Source organism: Haemaphysalis longicornis, unplaced genomic scaffold (genome assembly GCF_048455015.1).
Source record: "Haemaphysalis longicornis isolate Haplotype H1 unplaced genomic scaffold, Haemaphysalis longicornis Haplotype H1 scaffold_7, whole genome shotgun sequence".
In the NCBI taxonomy this organism is placed as follows: domain Eukaryota; kingdom Metazoa; phylum Arthropoda; class Arachnida; order Ixodida; family Ixodidae; genus Haemaphysalis; species Haemaphysalis longicornis.
In genome coordinates this window covers 180,404,458-180,427,873 of record NW_027526422.1, presented here as the reverse complement: position 1 = coordinate 180,427,873, position 23,416 = coordinate 180,404,458, and the positions used below count along the sequence as shown (strand labels likewise).

Below are 23,416 nucleotides of genomic sequence, written 5' to 3'. Positions count from 1 at the left end.
TAATACATTAACCGCGGCACAAGAACAGCACGAACGTGTACTTAAGCAATCGGTTCTTTTTTTCACTTAATTTAATAAACTTTTATGCCCAGCCCTCCCACTAGGCGCTGAGAACGCACCAGGAATAGACAGAAGAAGACGCAGAAGAAGCACTGGATTCAAGGCAAACCCTTTCTCTTACCCGGCCACATTTTCCGTTTGCTCCATGGCGTCTACTCCTTCAAAGGCGGCTCAGGCATCATTGTCGACAGCGGTGGCGCCTGCCACTTGCACAGCGCCACTCCCCCGAACCGAAGATGGTTCCCTTGGACCAGAGGCCCGCGCCGCGGCCGACGAGAACATGTTGAAAGGATTTCGCAAGGCAGACTCAGCGGCGGTTTTGCTGGATAATGTGTACATCATCTTAGGCCACGGAACCTACCAGAATTTTGTGGTCTGCGCCATAATGCTGTCCGGTTTCACGATGCTCGTGCACAATTTTGCCTACAAGCTCGTGGCCCGGAGTGTACCTCACTGGTGCCGGCCTCCAGACAGCCTCAAGCACCTGACACCAGATGTCTGGAGGAACGTGGCCATCCCTCTGCTCCCCGACGGCACCCTGAGTGGCTGCACTGTGTACGACCCGCCTATGGAGGTGAGAAAACAAGTGCTTAGGGGGCCATTTGACCTTTCAATGTCAACACAAGGTGTAATTCGTTCCCGCGGCGCCGCATAAACAAGAAACGTTAACATTTACAACAAGGTCTATTTAGGCAAGTCTACTCCAACATCAATTGAAGGCTGCGCACTACTACTCAGCCTTACTACGCCGGTGGCCGAAAACAAAACCGACACGGCGTCGGACGTATGTACATAAGAGTGTTTCATAAGGGTGAACAGTTTTTTTTTTTGAAAATACAAATTAATTTTACATGTTGAAGATACCTTGGCTACTAAACATTAGCTACCAACAGTTCACGTGTTCAATTATAAACCAAAATATGTCGACGTGAAATTTGCAGCTCGTCTTGCGCAACGTTCTAGAGGTTTCCAGTTGTCTATCTGAATTACAAACGAAAGGATAATAAGATATCAAGAGACATGTGCACTACGCGCTGAAGTCGGGTTCAAATTGTACTACACACTGATTGTTTCACACAGATTACACTGCAGACTCTTTGATTGTATGGCACAGTTGTACTCGTGGACTATTAATGATGGTATGAATTTATTTGGGCAAGTTTCCGTAAGTACGGATTCCTGCAGGTAATAAACTCTTCTATTCCAATATACAGAAATTTTGTTTAATGTATTATTCAGCTATGGAGTCGCTGCTTGCTTACAGAGTTAAATAGGCGGCATGAGTTAAGGCCAGCTTATGAAATCAGATCTGTTGATTTTGAATACTGATACCGATATCGCACAGCTTCCAATCCTTCCGAATACTAGCTTCAGAAATTGACTGATGAAAATTACTTGAGGGAAGCGGATGAAAACTCCGTTGGTCACCTTGACCTTCTCGGATAGGATATTGCCAGGACCGGGAGCACTAGACACCTGTAAGTTAAAGTATGTGTATTTCATAATATATACGTTCTTCGGTTAACTGATCAACATGTATACGACAATTCAATTTCAGTTACTAACAATCGTCAGTCTCTGTTTCAGTGACTTGTTACGTTGTTACATTAGTGGTTTGTTAGGTTTCTTTTCGCCGCTATACTACTCTACTGGTATATTACGTGGTGCGCATTACAAAAGTTTACTACAAATCGGGCTACAAATAGGGCTTGACCCCTTTTTGTACGTGAATATTTCGGTTTTGATGTCATCAAAGAGTACATTTTCCTGAACTTGATGCTGTCAATATTTACCATACTTTTGTAATGAATGGCTAAAAACATGCGCCCTTCCTTCTCCCCATCGCAGACCGAAGTCGCAGAGCGTCGTGAAAAGACCTGCGACGAATGGGACTACGCAGACCGCGGTTCCCACGATAGCATCATCAGCAAGTGGGACCTCGTGTGTAACCACGAATGGCTGTACAAGCTTTCTTTGCTGCTGTACATTATGAGCCCGGTGATATCCTTGCCCGTCGTCGGTGGGCTTTCCGACCGCTTTGGCCGAAGGCCTGTCATCGTAGCTATGGTCTGGACTTGTGCCTTCGCAAGCATGGTATCAGCCACAGCGAACACGTTTCTGGTGTTCCTTGCTGCGAGGTTCTTGGTCTCGACGTCTTCCCTAGCGGCCGCAACAATCCTATTCATCCTTCTGTACGAGGTGACCTGCAATGAGCACCGAGCCATCTACGGCTTCATCAGCGTAGGTGTCCCACTCACGCTAGCGCCCACCGCCGTTAATGTTATTTCGTGGCTGGAACCTTCTTGGTACCTCGCTCAGGGATTCCTTGTGGTGCCCACCATTCTGCTCGCCCTGTGGTGCTCACTGCTGAAAGAGTCTCCTGCCTGGCTGATCGCCACGTGGAATACGCTACAGGCTAAGCATGTGATGCTCACAGTAGCCAAGGCTAATGGAGTCGACCCGCTAAAGGCCAGGGTAACTTTCAGGGCACTGGAAGAACAGATGAAGTTACAGGAAACGTCGACGCCATCGCCGCTACTAATGCAGGTAGCATCTCCAGGATCCGCCCTTCTCAGTGGAAGCGCCCTATCTGTGGCCCTGGCATCGTTCACATTGACACTAACAGTATATGCGTTAGTTGTACCATCTGGGCCAGAAACGTGGACTGAAATAGGGATCCATCTTGTGCTCCAGACATTTATCTACGCCGCAATGTCCGCATACATGCTGAGGAAAGGTTACCGTCATGCACTCTGGCTGAACCTGATCCTGCTGTCTGTATTTTTGGCTTTCTTTAGCATGTGCTACTTCGAAGATTACACCACGTTTATGGCCCCTTTCGGACATCTCGCTGAGATGGCTGCTAACTCCGGCATCACGATTAACATTTGCTACACGTCTGAGGCCTTCTCAACTCTGCTCCGCGGCAAGGGTTTGTTATTTTCAATGTTTGTGGGGAGGTTCGGAGCACTGTTTGGCACGCTGACGTCCCTCGACCGTGGGAGAACAACCCTTGTGGCTATCCGCATGTTGTTAGCGGTCCTGGCCATTGCAACTGCGGCTTGTGTCCAGTGGCTGCCTGAAGTCATACTGTTCAAGCAAAAGAAGAAAGAGGTGTTGCTTCCAGTCCCTGAATTGATGAGCGAGAAAGAGAGAAAGGAAGCGATAAAGGCTTCTCTGTCGGTGCTAAGGAGGTGCAGTAAAACGTCGTTCATGTCCGCTAGGTCACAGCACCGAAATCCAGAGCAAGGTCATCACAAGCCTGCTCGTCACTAGTTGCCCACAAAGGATTGCCAAAGGATGCTGGGGGTTCGCAGGTACAATACGGCACTCTGGAGAAAGACGGTTTGTCATCGTACGCGACGGCCAATTTATTTTTAATGCAATTATCTGTCCGAATTTCGTCTTCCGTCCGTGTTATCTGACTTCGTATTGTGCAAGAGAATGGTGCTGCTTGAAGTACTATTTTCGTTGCGTCTTTTTTTTCACTGTACATGTCCCGAGTAATATTGTAATGCAAACACGAGAAGGCGCGTTTGTTGCCTATGTGACCTGTGTCTCATTTCTATGGTGTATGTGTCAACCATATTTTTCGATTTGTTAGTGGCTCACCAAATGTTATCAAGGTTCTGAATACTACCTGAGGGAAACAGAAGCATTTTCCATGGCAATGGGGTAAAACATGTTCTTGGCATTCTTTGAGAATTTTTGCTACGAGTTCCGAAAATAAAATGTGCATCAATCTATCTCGTTAGATTGGAAGGCCCTACGCAATAGGTTCGCTTCATTGTACAAAACCAAACACTGTATTCGTAACTGCAACGTTTGAAAATTGTTTCCAGACGATTTGTGTTAACGAGATATTAGCATCCAAGTCCTGCGGTCAACCTGAACTGCAGGCACCCCTTCAATGGCAGAGTCATCTTTCATAGCACTGGCATTAGTAGGACCCGCCCCTGCCAAGCACCGCCGGCACCGCCAGGGATCAAACCGGGGCCAGCGTAGAAAAGAGGAGTAAGAGCCTGTCGTCTGGCCGCGCGAACGTGTAAGAGGAGGAGACGAACAGTTCTTTAAATTCAGCCATGGATTCAGCGCCTGATGAGGGGGAGGGCGACGCATGAAACAATAGTGAGGAGGAAGGAGATAGGTGATGTCATACACGCGGTGTCGCCCTCCTACTCACCCTTCGAAAGACCCTGAAAGCATAGAGTTTCATACTAATATATACTAGAGGGAAATCTGTCGCTGCAGTCGCGGGCCGCCGTGGGCGGCGCCATATTGCTGCTAGCGACGTTCCTCGCCTGCTTGGCTCAGCTAGCCATACGGCTTCTGTTTTGTCTCGAACCTAAAATAAAAAAGTAACATTTTTTTTGTTCATCGTACATTGAGCTTCTAAAAAACTACTATCATTTCGGAGGTTCAATTTTATAACAAAACAAATTTTATGAACCATCTACGGTGATATCGTTGCTTTTTTGCAGCCATAGCCAACGTTTCAGCCTGTTCATGAGCCATGCTAAAGACAAGTGGAACGTGCCTGGCCGGTACATGACGGAACGCTCGCTGAAGCGCGGCTCCCCTAGACGGTGGCGCCAGATTTGCCTCTAGTATATATTTGTATGAAACTCTATGGCTAAAAGTGGCCCCCAGAAACTGCGCGTTTCAAACTGAGCAGTAAGGTGCCCACACGTGCAGCGTGAAAGCAAGAAAACAAAAGGACTGCCAATCCCTTTGTTAAGGCAGGGGGCGCGCGAGCACTGAGAGGGTGGGAAATTTGAATTTATTGGACAAACTTCCATTGAATTCATCAAGAGTGGAGTGAAACAGGGAGGACAAGAGCGTGATGGGTGGTATCAATCAGCGGAAACCACATGTGTGAATTCAAGCGATGCCGTATGGCTAATCGTTGTGGGTGTCGTTTACAGCTTCGCAGTTGAACCACCTGCACAGCGTGGATTGTAGCCAATGTTTGTTACTTGTGCCAACACTGAACGCTCTATTTGTTGACGGCGTAACATTGTGCAGTAGGCTTTACCCTAATGCCCACAAACATCTAATCAGCAACTACGTTTCTTCGCACAGTAATATACAACGGGAATGTGTGGTCGTGCTTACGACCAGTCTGCTATTTCACCCTGTGGGAAGGATTTAGGGTTTGCGATAAAAAAATAAGTTTGTTTCATTTTCTTATGCGGCATATTACTTCGTTTTTAACTATCTTTAGATTTTCTACAAGCGCGCCGTCGCAGGGCGTATGCAGTTTACGGCGAAGCGTCGTACGTCAATTACATAAAAAGGTACTTGCTCGCTTAAAACGGCGATAGAAGGTTTATGCGGCCCATCTCTAAAGTCAAAAACGTGACCAAGGGGTCATGGTGACTATTCAAGTATGGCTAATGCGCGATCACAGATACCATTGGAAGCCATGGGCATGTTGCACGGCGAAACCGAAAACTGAAATAAGCTCGGATTCTTCGAAAATGTACAACAATAAATATATTTCGACACATACTTGTTGCGAAATGCGTTAAAGCATTTCCTAAAAAACACCCTCTACAAAAGCGCAGGTGTGTATGCGTGAACTGTAAAATCTTGGTCGTCGTCCATTACATCGCAAGATAAGTTTGCACCAGTTCGCATCACTGCTGCAGTTGTTGCGGCTGCTGCAGACCTCGCGTGGTATTTTCTTTTTGTTTGGGGCTTTCAAACCTAAATACGGCGTTGGCTACTCCATTAAGGCGGAAAAACATGTTTTTTGCGCCCTTCTATGCAATACAAAGACAAACAGAAGTTAAATTTTAAAAAAGCGGTTGGTTACGACTTAGCAACCCATAATAACTAGGCTGTTTATTATTCTTAAAATTCAAACTTGACTTTTTTTATTGGCGTCTGGAAAGTTCAAGCAACTTTTCATTGGACCTACTTTCAGCTAGCAGTTCAACGAATGTCCGAAAATGCAGACTGCAGATTGGTGTGACCTTTCGGCGGCGAGCTGAGAATAGGGTAACGGTATTGCTGCCTTTCCAAACGTTGACATTAGAGCATTAGAAAAGCATTTATATAACTATCAGCTACCGCGGCTGAGGCGTTGTGCAGCTAAGCCAAAGGACGCGCGTTAAATTCCCGGCCACGGCAGCCCCTTCTCTGGGGGAGGCGAAAAGCAAAAACCCCTGTGTGTGAGATTACGGCGCACGTTAAAGATCCCTTGCAGGTGGTCGGGATTGTTTCGGAGGCCTCCACTACAGCGCGCCTCATCGCCTGTGTAGCTTTGGAGCGTTAAACGTCATAATCAATCAATAATTTATACAACAATCTATTTCGAGTCCATTTTATCTCTGGAATATGGCAGCTGGGTGCATGAATAAGGAACAGCGCGAGTGAACACGAAGTGAACGACAGTCACTTTCTCTATCAAGTAAATAAAAGGCAGCAAAACCAATAAGTAACTGATGCAAAAACGTCAATGTACCTCGAGGGCAGCGTGCGTTGAAATCAACTGGGCGTCATAAATTGGTCCGTAGAGCCCCTCCCTCGCCTCCCATGGCTGTCCGCAAAGCCTTACACTTTTAGTCGAAAATTTTCAGTTTCAACAGAATTTTAACTCTTTGAAAATGTTTGTCCATTTCGGATCACCAATCGCCTTCCGCCCGTGTAATACACCAACACTGTACAATAAATAACAGCCTTATTTGAAGCCGCAGAACGAAAGAGTTACAGGGCTGGTTGCCGATGCTGCACAGATTCAATTATGTACTCCGATAACTCTCCAACTGCTTTTCTCGGCATGTTTATTCCCGTCAAGCTTAACGTGAATCTAGTTTTGGTAGTGCACCGGTTAATTCAATAGCGGAGATCTTGCATTGGTTTAAAAGAAAATGACAGTGCAAGAACTTTGTTTTCAAACCTGCCAGCAATCATCGAAATGCGACGCCAATGTTTGCGTGTATTTAGTGATGCGACCACATTGTGCATGAGGAACCCAACGGATAAGGCCCTGACGAATTGCAGTACAGAAAACAAAACTTAATATCCGTTTTAGTGACAAGCGATATTCCTGAAATTGACCTGAACATCGCGGATGTTAAGGTCAATTGGTTTATTACAACCTGCTGCATGCTCACATGTACCAGGTTACGTAGACGTAAAATCAAGTCCTGCGTCCATAAGACAAATAAAATTGTTATAATGGTAAGTCAAGCTTGATGGGTTAAAATTTTGCGGAACTGATTCAAGCCCATCTATATTCGCTTTGTCCGAATGAGCACACTACATGGTTTTATTGTTGGACGTTTCGTCTAGATGGGTCTTTCATCTCGATTGACATTTAGACTCGATGGGACATTCTTTCCCGGTTGATCTTTTGTTTTGGTGGACATTCAGGCTCGATTGAAACGCCCGCTTCGGTGGATCTTCTATCTCGGTGGATATTCAGGCTCGATTGGACTTAACGTCTCGGTGGATCTTTCGTCTCGCTGATCACGTGCCTCAGTTGACCTTCCGTCTCAGTGAACCTTTCGTCTCGTTGTACATTCAGGCCACAAGCGTGTTTTTACCCGTCAGGATACGGGGTAAACGCGATATGAGAACTGCACCAAGGCAAGGGGACATCATTTATGTAATAAGATCAATGATCCAGCCCTCAGCAAGACGTCCAGATTTAAGGTCCCGGAACCTCCATCATCGTTCTGTGCAGAACTTGTAGCCATTAGAGAGGCTCTGATTGCTGTAACCGGAATCACTTTGCAGCCCGGGGCGCGCATCGTAGTTCACACCGATGCTATACAAGCAGTCCGCCTACTACAGTTAGTTCGTCGTAGCCCTGTGCTGGCTCAGAGTATTCATCAACTTGCGGCAGGAATCGCTCACAAGATCCTGATTTAATGGGTTCCACGTGACCTACTCACAGAAAACTGCAAGGCAGACGTAGCAGCCCGACTGGCAGCATCCGTTCCATCTCCGACTTCCCCGTTAGAGCTGGATGATGCCACTCTCCTGGTGACGAGAAAAGAACACCTCCGGCGCCGCACACGTGCTCTCATTCCACTGTGTGCTGCCACCCTCCCCCCGGGTCTTACCCGTGCCGAGGAGGTTGCGCTCAGGAGGACTCGGGTGGGGGTGTCCTTAACTCCCGGCGTGACCCGCCACTGGCCTCAATACCGAGGTTCCTTTACAAACCCTGGTTGCCCAGTGTGCCACCGCAGCGACGCGACTGCCGACCTTCACCACTTGCTGTGATCCTGCCTCGCCTTGAGGCCGACGAGACTGCGGCACCTTGCGGCGACGGGCCTCCGTGTAGACGACGCCTCCGCATACGCCGCATGGATACATGGGCGCCATCATCATTCACTCCTTGACTTCATCCGCGAAGCGAACATTTTCATTTTCATCTAATCACCATCACCTCATAATCCCATATATATGCCCTGTGGCAAAATAAATGTTCATAAAAAAATACGCTGGCAGCAACGTTTGCCGCAAAGGTTTTTCTGGACATTTTTTTCGTTTAACAGCGTTATTTCTGTTGTTTTTCAGGATTCTCAGCGTTCTTTCTAGCGTGGTGTCGCGCGTAATTGCGTGATAATGTAACGGAAATTCTGCGGAGCAGTTATTGTACATTATATGTCAGTGAAGTTCTCTCCGGAGTATTTCCACAAATATGTTCCCTTGTGTTCTTACGCAATTTGCGCTATTGTGCTATATATTCGTGCCATTCGCACTTTGCAAGTTGGCTTCTCTGATACTTTGTAGCCAGATTGAGGTCGTCATCTTAGTGCAACTACTTGTATGACTCACCCTAATTCCCAACGGTAAATGAATTGTCGAAACCTCTTCGCCGGTTTTTACAATAAGAAAACAAACCTTTCTAACTGAACGAACGCATAACAATGTCCCAAAATCTAGTGACTGTAAGTGCCGAAATGTATTGCAGTTCTCCATTCTATCATACGGTTGAGTTCGTTGTCAGACACCACAGTACCGAGCAATGAATTCTGGGGCGATCATAAGGACGATGATACTTGGTCGCAAGACGTAAGGAACTGTAGTTTCGCATGTACAAATTCGGTCTGAAGCACTCGTTCTACTGCAGTGTACCTGTTATGTATAGCCACATTTCGAATGGCCGCCGTTCGTATATACGAGCTGAAGATTCAGAATCTTTTAGAGCAACGGGAGATCACTCTAAGTTTTGATGTCTTAAATGTTGCTCTACATACCACGTATATATCGTTTTCATCTTCTGCAGGAGAGAATCACGATTGTTGCGTTTCATGTTGTATCATGTTTTCGCTGCCCTCTTTAGTAGGCTATTCTCAACAAATTTTAGCATCTCTCTGGGTTTCTATACATGCGCATTTTTTTGAACCCGCGCAGCACTGGACGCTCTCTTCTAAATCTCCTGATTTTTATGACACTCCCTAAAGACGTATCAAGACTTCGAAAACAGGTAAAATACAAATTTATACAAGACTGCAGAGAGACCCCCGCAAAAAAAATGTAAATGTTATTATGGGCAGTCAACCTTTCCTGGAAACACTGGGCGGCGGACAAGGATCCGAAAAGCAAAAAAAAAGATATCCAGTTCGCGTAAATATTGCTTTTCACATTCCAAATAAAGTTTTTGTTGGAATTTTTTCCGCTATGTTGCAGACTGGAGTTTTGTAGGATTTGTTTTGCTACGTGGGACTTGTGAAACTTTGCATCTACTGTAATGGTATAAAACTTGAGGAGAAATCTTGATTAGGAGGAAAACGCCTACTGTATTTTAGCAGTGCTCGTCATTCTCAATATTTCCTCAGAACATCTTATAAAAAACGTCGCAGAAAATCTTCCCACGAAAGTTTACGTGGCTTCGTTTATTCGTTACTAGCTGCTAAAAGAGTCTGATTTGATGTTGCTTCAGTGGCCGACAGTGGTTCTTTTTGTTAGATAAGGCTATGCACGAAGCCTAATCCCAGTTATTTCAGCTCCTGAACTTGGTTGCTCAGCTCACAAAGGAAAGTGTTCATATGCGAAGCGGTTTCGAGGGTCACCTGCCTTCCTAGTGGTCTTTGAAGCTGTTGGTATCACTCACAATTTCAACCTAAACGGTTACTCTACATTCATATTTGCGGAAGGCACCAAACCTCTGATTTGTTAATTACAAAGCGTAAATATCCCATTAAACACACATCCCGCATCGGTTTGGCCTAGCGGTGGTGTATAACATCTCGGAGGGCCTAAAGATGAAGGAAAATTGGGTTAATATAGTCTGAGTTCTCGAACGCGGGACATACTGAATGAGACGAGGCTATGGGCCTCGTGCACTGCAGTTTCGAGTAAACATCTGGCGCCATCTGGTAGCGACCGCGGAATTTTTTTAAGAAGAAAATAAAAATATACAAGGGTTCGCTACGGAGTTCAATTAGGACAACGACAAGAAAATTACCATACAACACATCACAGCTTTTTATAACGTTCACAGTTATTATATCAATATAAATATTCCCCGTATGAGTTGTGCGGGAATACACACTAAAATATTTTGGAAAGCGTTACTGCTGTAATAAAATCAGACGACGTATCGGCCGTAGAAGGAAGCAATTTACTGCCTCATAAAAATATCAGAATAAAATATAACGAGGTGGATACAAGCATTTTGTTTTATTTCAAATCTTCTTGGTGCTCGACCACTATAGAAGAGAGCATTTGCGGAAGGTTTTGGTGTCTTTTTATTCCATCGCTAATTACCCACGGTGCGACTACCCACAGCCACGCAAGCTGGTACTCCAACTTTCTGCAATGTCTGAGCAGCATAAATGTGTGCCGCCTTGAAAAAAATTTGACACGATACAATGCAAACATTCGTTTATGTATCCGATACATATGTTAGGGGCAGTATCCTTAACTATAAATTTAACTAGCGAGTCAAAACTAACACACATCAAATCTGCAGATTACGTTGCATGCTTGCACTACTCCTACCTAGCGCTGTAGTATTTGGAAAAGGTGAGACAGAAATTTGAAGGAAAACATGAATGCAACATTCTCGCATGGACCTTGATGCGGCCTGAACGAACATCAGCTGCACGAACGCAGTACGTTGTAAACAAGCTATAATGTACCAACCTGAACGTTCATGCACCTGAAGCCATATCCGAAAAGCCACAACACACTCGTTGAATAACGATCGACGCACACTTTTTGGGCAACCGAAAAGGACTTAACCAGACAGTACGCATGGCGATGGGTGCGTGCAGCAGTCGCGCAAATGCCGATCCAGTTTGAACTGTTTGAACGCCAACGGCCAGCGGTCGTCTGTTCTACTGGCCGTGATATTGTGCCCCTCTCCCCCTGCTGACGCTTCCCCGGCTTCTCGATCAGTTTGGTTGATTTCTGTTGTTATCTAGTGGGGAAGAAAAGAACGCATGACGGCAAAAAATATATAACAGCCTTTTCTTCTATTTGTGTGGCCGCTGCCGTGAGATGAGCTCAAATGCCCCGCAAGCCCGTTCTCCCCTTTCCTCTTTTTTTCTTGATTTCGTTTTCCCGTTTTGGTAGAACGGCAGGCAAATATATGTGGAAATGTTGGAAAAGCGAGGCCCGGGTGAATTTCTTCTTGCGTGATGCTGCCCACTTCAAACACTACATTTTGTTATTTTTAAGGCACCTTCTGTGCTGTCTTTTGCACGCAGAGTAACGGTGCCTTTTAGATTGGCGCGTTCAGAAGTACGTCGATCGTCTGCTTCGGACGTTCGCGCGCGCGCGCACAGACAGAAGCAGACTTGGCGGACACCTCGGCGCTGACATGGGAGCCAGGAGGAAGGAAAAGGAAGTCCGACCGGAAAAAGACTCAGCAAGCAAATGTTGCGTTAAAACGTGTAAGAACTCGTACTTTAATACGGCAGGGAAGCTGCCTGAAATTAGGTTCTACTCAATCGCCGCAAAGCCTAATGAAGAAACAAAAAGGAGGCTTTGGATCAACGCTGTTCGCCGCGCAAGGTAGGACGTCGTCTGTTGGTTTTGTAGCTGCTTGCTCTGAAATCGTGACTCAATTTCAGCAATGGTGTCCCGTGGGAGCCGAGACGACACATATCTGTGATCGCAGCGCACGCTTTGTTGGAAACAAAGAAAAGCTCGATTGAGCTGCACCCGGCCTACGTACCGACAATTTTCACCCCACCCCCTGCAAGTGCCTTGGGAGGAGGGGTTTTGTCTGTTAGCCAGCTGGAAAGGTACGAAAGGTAAGCATATCTTGGTGACTGTAGTTATATTCACATATTGTCAAGTGCGCACCAGCCCCGGCTGTGCATCACGATAACGTCCAAATTTCTGCTTTCCAATCATTTGAAAGTTTATGTGAACTGGAAATTAAATATGCTTTATTGTGCACAGCGGATATATTTTCTGGTCATTATTCAGGGCAGCCCGCAGGATCTCGTTGCAACAACTGGCAGCGACGTCCCAAGGGCCAAGCGCTGCTGCTTCGTTCGACGACAGATCGCCCGATGCAGGGGTGCAGTTCAGCAGGGCTCACCGTTTGACAACCATGTAGCATTTGCGTATATGATAAGCCGGTGGTTGCCTTTTCTGTTGTTTTTAGGGGCGAAGCTCCTTAGGGCGTGGGTCTGTCCATCCTCGACGTATGTATGTAGCCACCTCTAGTTTAGTTCTTGGATTGTTTACTAGATGGCGTGGCTACCTCTAGTTTAGTTCTTGGATTGTTTACTATATGGCGGTACTTGTATATGATGAAAAGATGCGCTTGGATTGTTTACTAGATGGCGTGGCTACCTCAAGTTTAGTTCTTGGATTGTTTACTAGATGGCGGGGAGCGTTGTAATAAAATCCGTTCGCTGTTGGCACGCGCTCGGAGTCGCCCGATGGATAAGGCTGCAGATGTGCGAGCCCGCGAGGCAGAAGCGCTCCGTGAAGCTGCGCGACGCCGCCGCCAAGATCCTACCGTACGAGAGCGGGAGGCCGAAGCGTGTCGTCTGGCTGCGCGACGACGCCGCCGAGATCCCAGCGTTCGAGAACGAGGCCCAAGCGTCGCGGCAACGGCGCGAGGACCCTGCCGTACGCGAAGCGGCACGGCTGCGGCGCGAAGAGGACATCCAAAACGTCACAGAACGGGAAGCGGCGAGAAAGCGCGCGTATCGGCAGGCAGACCCCGATGCTGTGAGAGCTCGTGAGGCGTCTGCAAAACGCATCAGGCGAGCTCAGCCCCAAGGTGCCGACGCGCGGTTTAAGCGAGACTTTCTAGACGTTACGTTCGGACACAGATGTAGTGGGCGAACTTTCACTGAAGAGTCACGGTTTTACCGATGATTTCCCCTCAGGAGCTTCGTCCACTCATCATCATTCACCCCATGGATATGCTGTGAATTTTTTTTTGCAGCTTTCTACCCGGTTACAACAAGCCTCAAACTAATTTGCGAGGCACTTTTTAGTAGAATGGTAACACATTTTACATGAAGATGTACTCAGGCGACGGCGTCTGCACGAAGCTACTTTGACGTCGTCTGCATCTAAGCACGCAGGAAGCGCATGTTGTGAAATGTTTGCTGCCATCTGACGGCCGAAAACAAAATGTGCATCATAGAGCTCTGATCAGCTAGCCGACAGGTGACAGCAAATTACGGCACGACGTTTTCTTGCTCAGCTCGGCAGCACCAGGTGGACTGCGTCCCGATGGCGTTCCGGCTGATTCCTTCACGTGCGATGCATTGTGCGATGTTTCATGGTTTCATATTTTCGTTAGAGTGCACTAGAAGTTTTTTCCATGTAGCGCATGCCGGTTTGTTGTGCGTAGCCTTTTTAAGTTCCTGTGTATTCGGTGCTGCTGTTGTTACGTAGGCGTACCTTTCGCTGGGAACGAAGCAGGAAAGTTCCTTCTTGTGCCTTTCAAAACTTCTATGGTGCTGACCGCGTCGTGAAATGTGAGCGCGACAGAGTGCATGTGGCTTTCGCTTACGGTGATGTTCCAATTTTTGTGCTGATGCTTAAGTTTTGTTCGCCAAATCTGTTGGCGTGAGCATCGGCACTAGCTATTTTTTCTTTTGCAAAATAACTAACAGTGTAAAATATGCACGCGCACATAGCGCTCCCGTACTCATGCATACAGCATTGGCAATCAGGTGCAGTTACGTTTTTTGCGGCCGTTAAAATGTGCCTTCGTGTCATTCTTAGCGACTAAATGGAACCTCTGCAAGTTGCAGTTTGTGTATTATTGTTGTGTCAGTGTGTTTTGTGGCATATGCGGACAGCGCGGCATGTTGTAAAACTACTGCTTAGCCTATGCAAGGTGACGCTCTAAAAAATAGTGTCACACCCTGCATAAAAACAATGTTTAGTTCGATAGGCTGAGGCTTACTTGTGAGGAAATTGGTAATTCTGTTCAGCAGGGCAAACTTGCAAAGTGTTGAATAAATCCGTGTTTTTCAACCTTGGCCAATGTCAGGCTGCGTATTTTTTTCTGTGCAGGGAAGCCAGACAGAAGGAGGCTGCACCCTCGAGGGCCCGCGCACCACATATCTGTCAGTGGTGTCTGATGGGCGTGCCTTAACCCAAGTGTGCCACACACAGACAGCATCTGCTTGCATACAGGCTCAAACCGCATCAAGAACATCCACAGCTACAGGACCCGAGGAACGAAACTGTGTGTTCCTTGGGTAAAATTCTCTCTGTGAGCGGGCTGACGCCTTCAGAGAACTGTGCGGAGTGAGTGCAAACGTTTTTGCGTTGCTAATGTCAGTGTTAGCGGCCATACCTACAAGACGAACAGATGTTCCTATGCCTCAAACACTGGTCATTTTTTGATGGAGCCGAAACTGGGAATTTCTTTTGCAAGTCTGGCAGTGCTTTTAGGGGTTCACCGCACAACTGTTAGCCGTACTTTTTTTATCTTGAGCAACCTTGTCGGAGCCATGAAGCGCTGGATCCCAGAGCGAGACCTTTCTGTAGTTCAGGCAACAATGCCAGACTGCTTCAAACGCCACTATCCCCATTGCCGCTTTATCATAGATTGCACAGAGATAATGACAGAGGAGCCACCTAACGTCGAACAGAAACGTGCTTTGTTTTCGCGATACAAAGGATGCTACACTTTGAAATTTTTGGTAGGCATATTACCCAATGGTACAGTAACTTTTGTTTCTGACGCGTATGGCGGTCGCATGTCTGACAGGCATATCACTATTAAGTACGGGTTTTTGAATACAGTTGAGTGTGGAGATGTCGTTCTAGCTGACAAGGGATTCCCAGGGATCAGAGCCCCTACGAAAGGAATCGTGGTTTTGCCTCCATTTGCAAAAGGAAACGAACAGCTTACATATGCCGAGCTTGAGGAGGTTTATCATGTTGCACAAGTGCGTGTTCACGTTGAGAGGGCTGTTCAACGCATTAAGACTTTCAATGTTTTGAACACAAGAGTGTCTAATCACATGATTCCTTACATGAGTGATGTTATGCGAATGTGTTGCATTTTAGTCAATCTCCAACCCCCAATCATTAACTCAGCGAAGGATGATGACACTTTCGACTAATGACATTAGCTTAGCTGCCACTGAGTTTGTTGGGCAGGGCATCGATTACCAGTAATCATGTGGTAAAGATTTTCAATGGACCCGTGCACCACAAGCACGGTATGTTTTTTTTGGGAGGGGGGAGGGGGTTACATGAGAATCAGTTACAAAAACATCCATAGCCTATTCATATTAAATTTAGTTTTACAAAGTAAGAGGTACATAACTGTAATACAGTAAAACCTCGTTACAAGAGACACTTGGGTATAAAAGCCACTTGAAAATGGTTTGGCTGGTTTTCCTATGTTTGCCATGTTAGCAGAGTACAAGAAACATGGTTACAAGAGACACTCCGTTATGAAGGGCTGCTTTTTGGGTCCCTAGAGTACATTCTTCACTATTAAGAAGAGATGCAATGCCAACGGGCCCTAATATGAAAACCTTGTAAAAACTTCCCGAAAGATGAAGTTTGGGCCTGGATGCAAGAGACCAGAGGTTCCAGACTGTTTTCAGGCGTTTGCGGCCGCAGATGTGGATATCATGTGTTCCAAAAAGCTTAGACATCATGTGATCCTCGTGCAAGTAAATGGTGCCCTGGAGAATAAACCAGAAGAGGGAAACGACGAGGATGTTTACAGGTGTCACAAACTCGAGCGTACGACGTCTAAACGTACCGTATAAATTTTTCATTTTATTGTACAGCGCCTAATTCTTCTTACACTCGGTTCTATTCGCCCCGAGACAAGGCTGGAACTTTCGCGAACGAAGAGGCAGTAACGCGATCACCCGCCGGCTCGCCGGCAAGAAAACAACAAAAATAAAACCTCCGCCGCTCCGGTTTCGTCGAAGCTTCCAGTACTTTCGAGGAGGTGCGTGTGGCCTTGCCAGTGCTTAAGAGCGTCGATCATTCTAGAATGGAGAAGAGGGAAGTTATTCGCTCACGGCGGCGGGCACGTTGGGTGTTGTGCTCTCCCTCTCCGCGCCGGCACGGCTATAAAAAGAGAAGCCGCGCCTAAGCAAACCAGCTACGTTTGGACGTCGTGATTGACAACTGCACCTGCCAGTTTGTACATCACACCATCGGCGACCCGCGCCCTGGAGGACTCCAACGTGCTCCCGGGCCTCGAATGACCGTGATCGTCTCGGACGGCCTGGCCTACAGTGAAGCCACGCTTCCCAGGTAGCCGACTCGCCTCCGACAGCGGTGCATCGTCCGGCCCGGTCGGTGAATATGCTGGGACTCTGTCTCTCATATGCATCGAACTATTCGTTTCTTTTTTAGTTAACTGCTCCGATTGGTATTATTCATATGTTAACGCTCCTGGTTGTATCATTTTGTCGGATTGGACTGTTTCTTGTATTCGAATTCCATCTAAGTTGCCTGTAATTATCGATCCGTTATCTCGTGCTTGTGTTTGTAACTTGTCTGTCTGAATATAAGTCTTTGTGCTGTTTTTTTGTTCAAGGCTCTTGCTCATTCTTGCCGCTCTGGTCGGCGAAAGCCGCACATCAGACGGCCACCCCCTTTGTCACCTGTGCCCTGTGGATTCGGTGGGGTTTGTTGGCTCTCTGGAGTCGACTCCCCATATCTTCCGACAGTGCACCCTAATTTAAGGAAACGGGTGACAATTTCTGGCGTCCACGGCAGGACGTCTGATGTGAGCGGTGAGGAGGAGAAAGAGCCTGGAACTTTTTTGGCATAGGTTGCTACTGCCTTTATAAGCGGGTGCTCTTGTTCACTTGCTCTGCGTAGACATACCTAGATAAACGCTAGATTATTGTGGCTAGATTGCGACACATTTGCAATCATGGATTTAGAGAAAATCGTAGCGTTGGGCTGTCAGCTGGGCCTGTCAGGGGCCGAACTACGAAAGTGGGTTGCGCAGAAAGAAAAAGATGAAAACGAGAAGGCTGAGAGAGCAAGACAGGCAGCACGAGAAGAGGCTGAGAGGGCTGAAAGAGAAAGAGAGAAAGAATTTCAGAGACAACTTCAGTTGGAGCGAGAGAAAGCGCAGCGAGAACAGAAAGCCCGCCAGGCAGAGGCCGAAAGGGAGCGAGTTAAAGCGGAGCGCGAAGAGAAAGCACGCAAAGCTGAACTCGAGATTCTAAAAAGGCGACTCGAGATACAACGGTTGAAGGCGGAATCCTCATCTCCTGAGGGAAATGCGAGAGAAAATAACAGCAGCCTAAGCACTAAAACTGAGGCGATAAAGGAACGCCAGGATATCTCTAGAAGCGAAGAGGTAGATTTATCCGCGATCCACAAGGAGGAAATACCTCCAGATATGTGCGAAAGCGCACCACTTGAGACCTGGAAGGACGATGATCCTACAGGTGATGCGGAGCTTGAGGATGGAGATAACATCCCGGTTGTGGATGCCATCACGACGTCGGGGCCGAACCCCTTAGACGAAGGGGTACCCGATATGGCGGGGAGAGTGCCCGAGAGAACCGTCGTCTTTCCAAAAGACACGGATGGAAGCACACTTATTGTGCAGGAAGACCCAGTTCGAGAAAGCGAACTCTCTGGGCAGACTAGCGCCGCGTGCGTAACTGACAGCTCGAGGAGCAAAGAGACTGACTCTAAGGTCAAGTTTGAAACCCCCGTGCGAAGCGGAGCCGCACTCCGCGGAGGGAACGCGCCGTACATAAGCGTCGGCGACGATCCTGTGACTTTAGCGGTGGGAGAGAAACCACCCGCTGTTTCGAAAGAACCCCGATTCGAGGCCTCGGAGAGAGGCGAAGCCGTGCTCGTCGTAACGCGAGCACCGGAAAAAGCGAAGCTGGTACATTTCCGGCGCCCAAAGTCTGCGGCCCCTGCGACGGAGCCGCACAGAAGGAAAAGAAGTGCCGAAGGTCGTGGAAAGAACAAACGTTTGAAAATCGGCCTTCAGAAACTCGTCAAACCGCCGGGCTGCCCAAACAAAGAGAGCGTGCTTGGGCTCAATGGTAATAGAAAATATCTCTACTGCCATTTGGCCCGACGGGCAGGTGTAAAGAAGCACGGGTCAGTTAATACACGAGGAAAGGCGAGGGAAGGCCAAGTCGCTAGGCGCTTAGACGTTCACCAGACGAAGGCCCAGGCACTGAAGCATTGTCGCAGGTCCGGTATCATGGCGGACGACAAAGAGTTTGTCGCTACGCGCGACATTTGTAACGGAACTTTTCCGAAGAGAGGAATTCCGCAGGCGCAGTTACGCAAGCGTCCAATAGACACGGGCTAAGCATGAAGAATGCAAATTTAGATATGCACGTGGGATATGAGTTAAATTGTGTAAGACAAAGTTGTATTTCATGTCGAGTACTGTATACTTGAACGCTGTATTCATTGTTTTTCTGTCGTACTGCACGCGAAACTTGTACTTATTTTGTCACTCTGGCTGTACAGTGTATATTCACGCACTAGTTGCTTCTTGCGTGAACGCTCGTATTACCTATTGTACAGTACATTTGCCGTGTATTATTGGCGTTACTAATGGTGACATTCGTGAACGTTGCGGTTGCATGTTATTGTTTGTGAACAACATATTAGTTATGTTTCTTATGCGTTTCATTGTATCAGTGCATTGTATGTATTTCTGAGTACTGACGTATACTCATTGTATTTGAGACTACGAGACTTTCGCACTGGAGCGCACGCTGTATTTTCATGAGTTTGCTCACTTGTAATGACTACTGGCCCGACATTTATTATGGGCACTGGCTTAATTCGAATGCTAGAACTTTATTGTTCTCAAACTTATGAGTTGTCCCTAGGATGTGTATTTGTTGAAAAATCTGCGCCAAACCGCTGCTATGTACGCGAATTCTGTACCTGTCATTATTCTAATGAAGAACATTGGGCTGTACTAGATTTTGTTAGTAGGCACAGCCTCTTTGGTTCACTAAGTGTGAACGACGCGTACGCAAGACTTTGTGAGTTTTGGGAATATTATTGCATAATATTCTGAAACTGGGGGGCTGTGTCACAAACTCGAGCGTACGACGTCTAAACGTACCATATAAATTTTTCATTTTATTGTACAGCGCCTAATTCTTCTTACACTCGGTTCTATTCGCCCCGAGACAAGGCTGGAACTTTCGCGAACGAAGAGGCAGTAACGCGATCACCCGCCGGCTCGCCGGCAAGAAAACAACAAAAATAAAACCTCCGCCGCTCCGGTTTCGTCGAAGCTTCCAGTACTTTCGAGGAGGTGCGCGTGGCCTTGCCAGTGCTTAAGAGCGTCGATCATTCTAGAATGGAGAAGAGGGAAGTTATTCGCTCACGGCGGCGGGCACGTTGGGTGTTGTGCTCTCCCTCTCCGCGCCGGCACGGCTATAAAAAGAGAAGCCGCGCCTAAGCAAACCAGCTACGTTTGGACGTCGTGATTGACAACTGCACCTGCCAGTTTGTACATCACACCATCGGCGACCCGCGCCCTGGAGGACTCCAACGTGCTCCCGGGCCTCGAATGACCGTGATCGTCTCGGACGGCCTGGCCTACAGTGAAGCCACGCTTCCCAGGTAGCCGACTCGCCTCCGACAGCGGTGCATCGTCCGGCCCGGTCGGTGAATATGCTGGGACTCTGTCTCTCATATGCATCGAACTATTCGTTTCTTTTTTAGTTAACTGCTCCGATTCGTATTATTCATATGTTAACGCTCCTGGTTGTATCATTTTGTCGGATTGGACTGTTTCTTGTATTCGAATTCCATCTAAGTTGCCTGTAATTATCGATCCGTTACCTCGTGCTTGTGTTTGTAACTTGTCTGTCTGAATATAAGTCTTTGTGCTGTTTTTTTGTTCAAGGCTCTTTCTCATTCTTGCCGCTCTGGTCGGCGAAAGCCGCACATCAGACGGCCACCCCCTTTGTCACCTGTGCCCTGTGGATTCGGTGGGGTTTGTTGGCTCTCTGGAGTCGACTCCCGATATCTTCCGACAGTGCACCCTAATTTAAGGAAACGGGTGACAACGGGGCAGAAAGTGTCGGGAGCTGAGGCTAACAAACATCTAACAGCGCTTGCACCTTTTTGTGAGAACAGGGCAACTTTCAGACTGAAGTGCTTTACCTGCAAAAGGTGGGAAAGAAGCTAGTACAACCCGCAGTGCCCAAAACTATAAATGCCTTGAGCATAGTGCTCATTTCGTCAGCCTGTCCTTCAATGCTGATGTACACTTACGTTATCTAGTCCAACGTGACAGTGTTTTTTATAATTTTTGATTGCAAGAGACCTTGGTTCCAAGCGACATCTTTTCTGGGCCCCTTGTGTATCTTTTGTTGAGGTAACGAGGTATTGCTGTTGTTTTGCCGGTGGCAGCAAGCAACAAGGATGTGTTATTAGTTTGTACCAGTCATTTTACAGGTCAAGCAGTTTGATGCAGGATGTAATGTGCCATTTACGTTTAGGAATCTATTTTACAGTTATTTTTTTCTGTTCCATTGTATAACATTGTAACTAAGACAATGTATAGAAGCTTTGCATATTCCCTCTATTGAAGCGTGTGTGCATGCAGCCAAACTTGCTTTTTTTCATTATGGTTTCGCCCCTATGGTTTCGCCGTTGGGAGTTCTTTCATTACATCTTCCTTGGTTACTGGGAATCCCTTGTTGACTAGCACGAAATACTTCGTTAACACACATCAGAATAAATGTCCAATGTTGCATTACACCGGATCGCATGCAAATTTGTTTCTTAACAGCAACTGGTGTTTCTCCAGTGGAGGTAAAACAAACCAGCGTGCATGCAGCATAGTCACAAGTAAAGGAGCACTGTAACGAAACTTGCGGGTAACATTTATTTCGCTGTTATGGGTGCCTCCCAGCCCAGTAATCATAGAATGGCACATTAGGTGGTTGATCGCCGCGTAAACAATTACTTCGAGCTTCATCTATTTGAGTCAGTTTCGGTTGCGACAAAAACATCCTTTGCTGTGGCGCCATTACAGGAGGGTGCTCTTGACATTGCTGTTCTCGGCGCACGTGCCCGAGCAGCATGATGTCAGTCCCCTAACTGCTACAGACGGCACAAGGCAGAGCAGTACACAGCAACAGCATCTAGCACATTGCCCTTGTCACAGGACCGGTAATGTCAGCTATAATGGGCAAAGAGATCAGTGCGTCATGCTGATGTCTATGTTTTAAGGGTATTCCTTCTGAGCTTTCTTGAGCGTGGAAGCATTAATTAATTGCTGTGAATGGTTACTGGATAAACTTCCTGGCACATATCTTCCCATACAAACGAATTTTTTTTTTCATTTTTCTCAGCTTTGACGTTTCGTGTCAGCACTCCTTTGTGTCGCCCTACACCACTGCACGTTTCACAGTCGCGGTGTGGCTTGTGAGTAAAAATAGAATTTCAATTTTTCTCTCACAATATCTGCATGGTGTTTACATCATGAGTGCAGCAGGGTACAGGCCTGTAGCAGCATACATTGTTTCATCAAAAATACTATTTCAGTAGAAGCCTAGACAAAAACAAAACAAGGACCGCCCAGCCAACATTTAACATTCCAAATCAACGAAACACAACAAAGCATAACGCACTTTTCACAATGATAAACAAGCTGCCGCTGGTTTTACACAATTAACTGAGGTACTTTAACTATACGTATAATGCAATGCATTTGTCAGATGGAAGTGAATGAATGAATGCATTTATTTAGAAGGAAGAGGTCGAACGCCTAGTGTGGGGGAAGGGGCGGGGAGGAACAGGAGCAAGTGGAAGCTTCAGAGCATGTAGATAATCCCCAAGTTGTCTGAATTATTGCATACCCTTCTGTGGTGTTTCTTGCCACATAAAAAGGTATATCTGACAGACATGCGATACGAGTGCAACTACACATGACCAAGCAATATAGAAAGTGCACACAAATGTTCTATCCTCTCAGTTTGCGAACTGCTTTAAATAATATGTAAAGTAAAACTGCTCAAGTTTTGGAATGAATTCTGGAAGAAAGCTTTCATCTCTTTTGACAATGACAGTGACCTGTTGTTGTGACGTGTACACGTAAAAAAATGCGTAATCCATGTTAAGTATGTACAACATGAGCATGATCTGGGTGTAGTAGTGTGGTCAATGAGCATGCCATCTTTTGTGTTGTACGGGCATTTGATCTCTACCAGGCGGGTGGTGTTGCCTGCTTTGATCACACCATCAGGGCTGCAGCACAGCCAGAGTTGTTCTGGGTGTATTACAAGTCCAACCTGTTGAAAAACATTGACCAGTTGGTGATTTTTACAGAGTTAGTACAAAATTATACCTCGTGAACGCGCGTTCCCAGGGCGTGTGCAAGTGTTCTTCGTGCTCCTGCTTCTGCATCTCTACGTAAAGAAAATAAAGTTAATATCATTGGTTGGTACATGTCTTTTTTGGAGTGTGAATGTCTGGGAATAAATTCCTCTTAAACAGCATTTATCTTTTCTGTTTGTCTTTTCCAGTTTTGGTTCTGCCTGTAAACTTGGTGCACCAATGCACCATCTCTGTACAATGGCTGTCCTATTGAAAGAGCCACATTACAGTTATGGGCCTTTGTTATCTTTTTTAGGGTTCCAGGTGTGATTATTTTATTTACATTTTTTTACTTCTGGGAAACCTCTAATTCACTATGCAGCTAAACTAACATTAAAGTGCCTCCCCAGTTTATTTCAATATTTTAAGCGCAAACTCAGCATCGATGCAGTAATTCCCACTATTGTTTCATTTCCTATTCCGTTCCTCTTGGGTGGAACTGCACCCCTGTTCCCATTTCTGTTTTTCTTTTCTTTGTCTGAAGGAAACAATGTTCCATGGTAAATGCCACAGCTTCTTTCCAATAAATTAATTTTCTTGTTTTTTGCGCTCACAGTTAGCCGTTAATTACCATAGCAACTTATAA

At 46.6% G+C, this 23,416-nt stretch overlaps 1 protein-coding gene across 1 annotated transcript; it reads left to right on the top strand.

Annotated features, from left to right (window-relative positions):
• Nucleotides 1-205: 205 nt before the first annotated feature.
• On the top strand, nt 206-22,997 carry LOC144146698 (solute carrier family 22 member 7-like). The gene is made up of 4 exons (XM_077678630.1): nt 206-634; nt 1,909-2,301; nt 2,380-2,535; nt 22,980-22,997. Exons 1-4 carry the CDS (start codon nt 206-208, stop codon nt 22,995-22,997), a joined length of 996 nt encoding a protein of 331 aa, XP_077534756.1.
• Nucleotides 22,998-23,416: the final 419 nt, after the last annotated feature.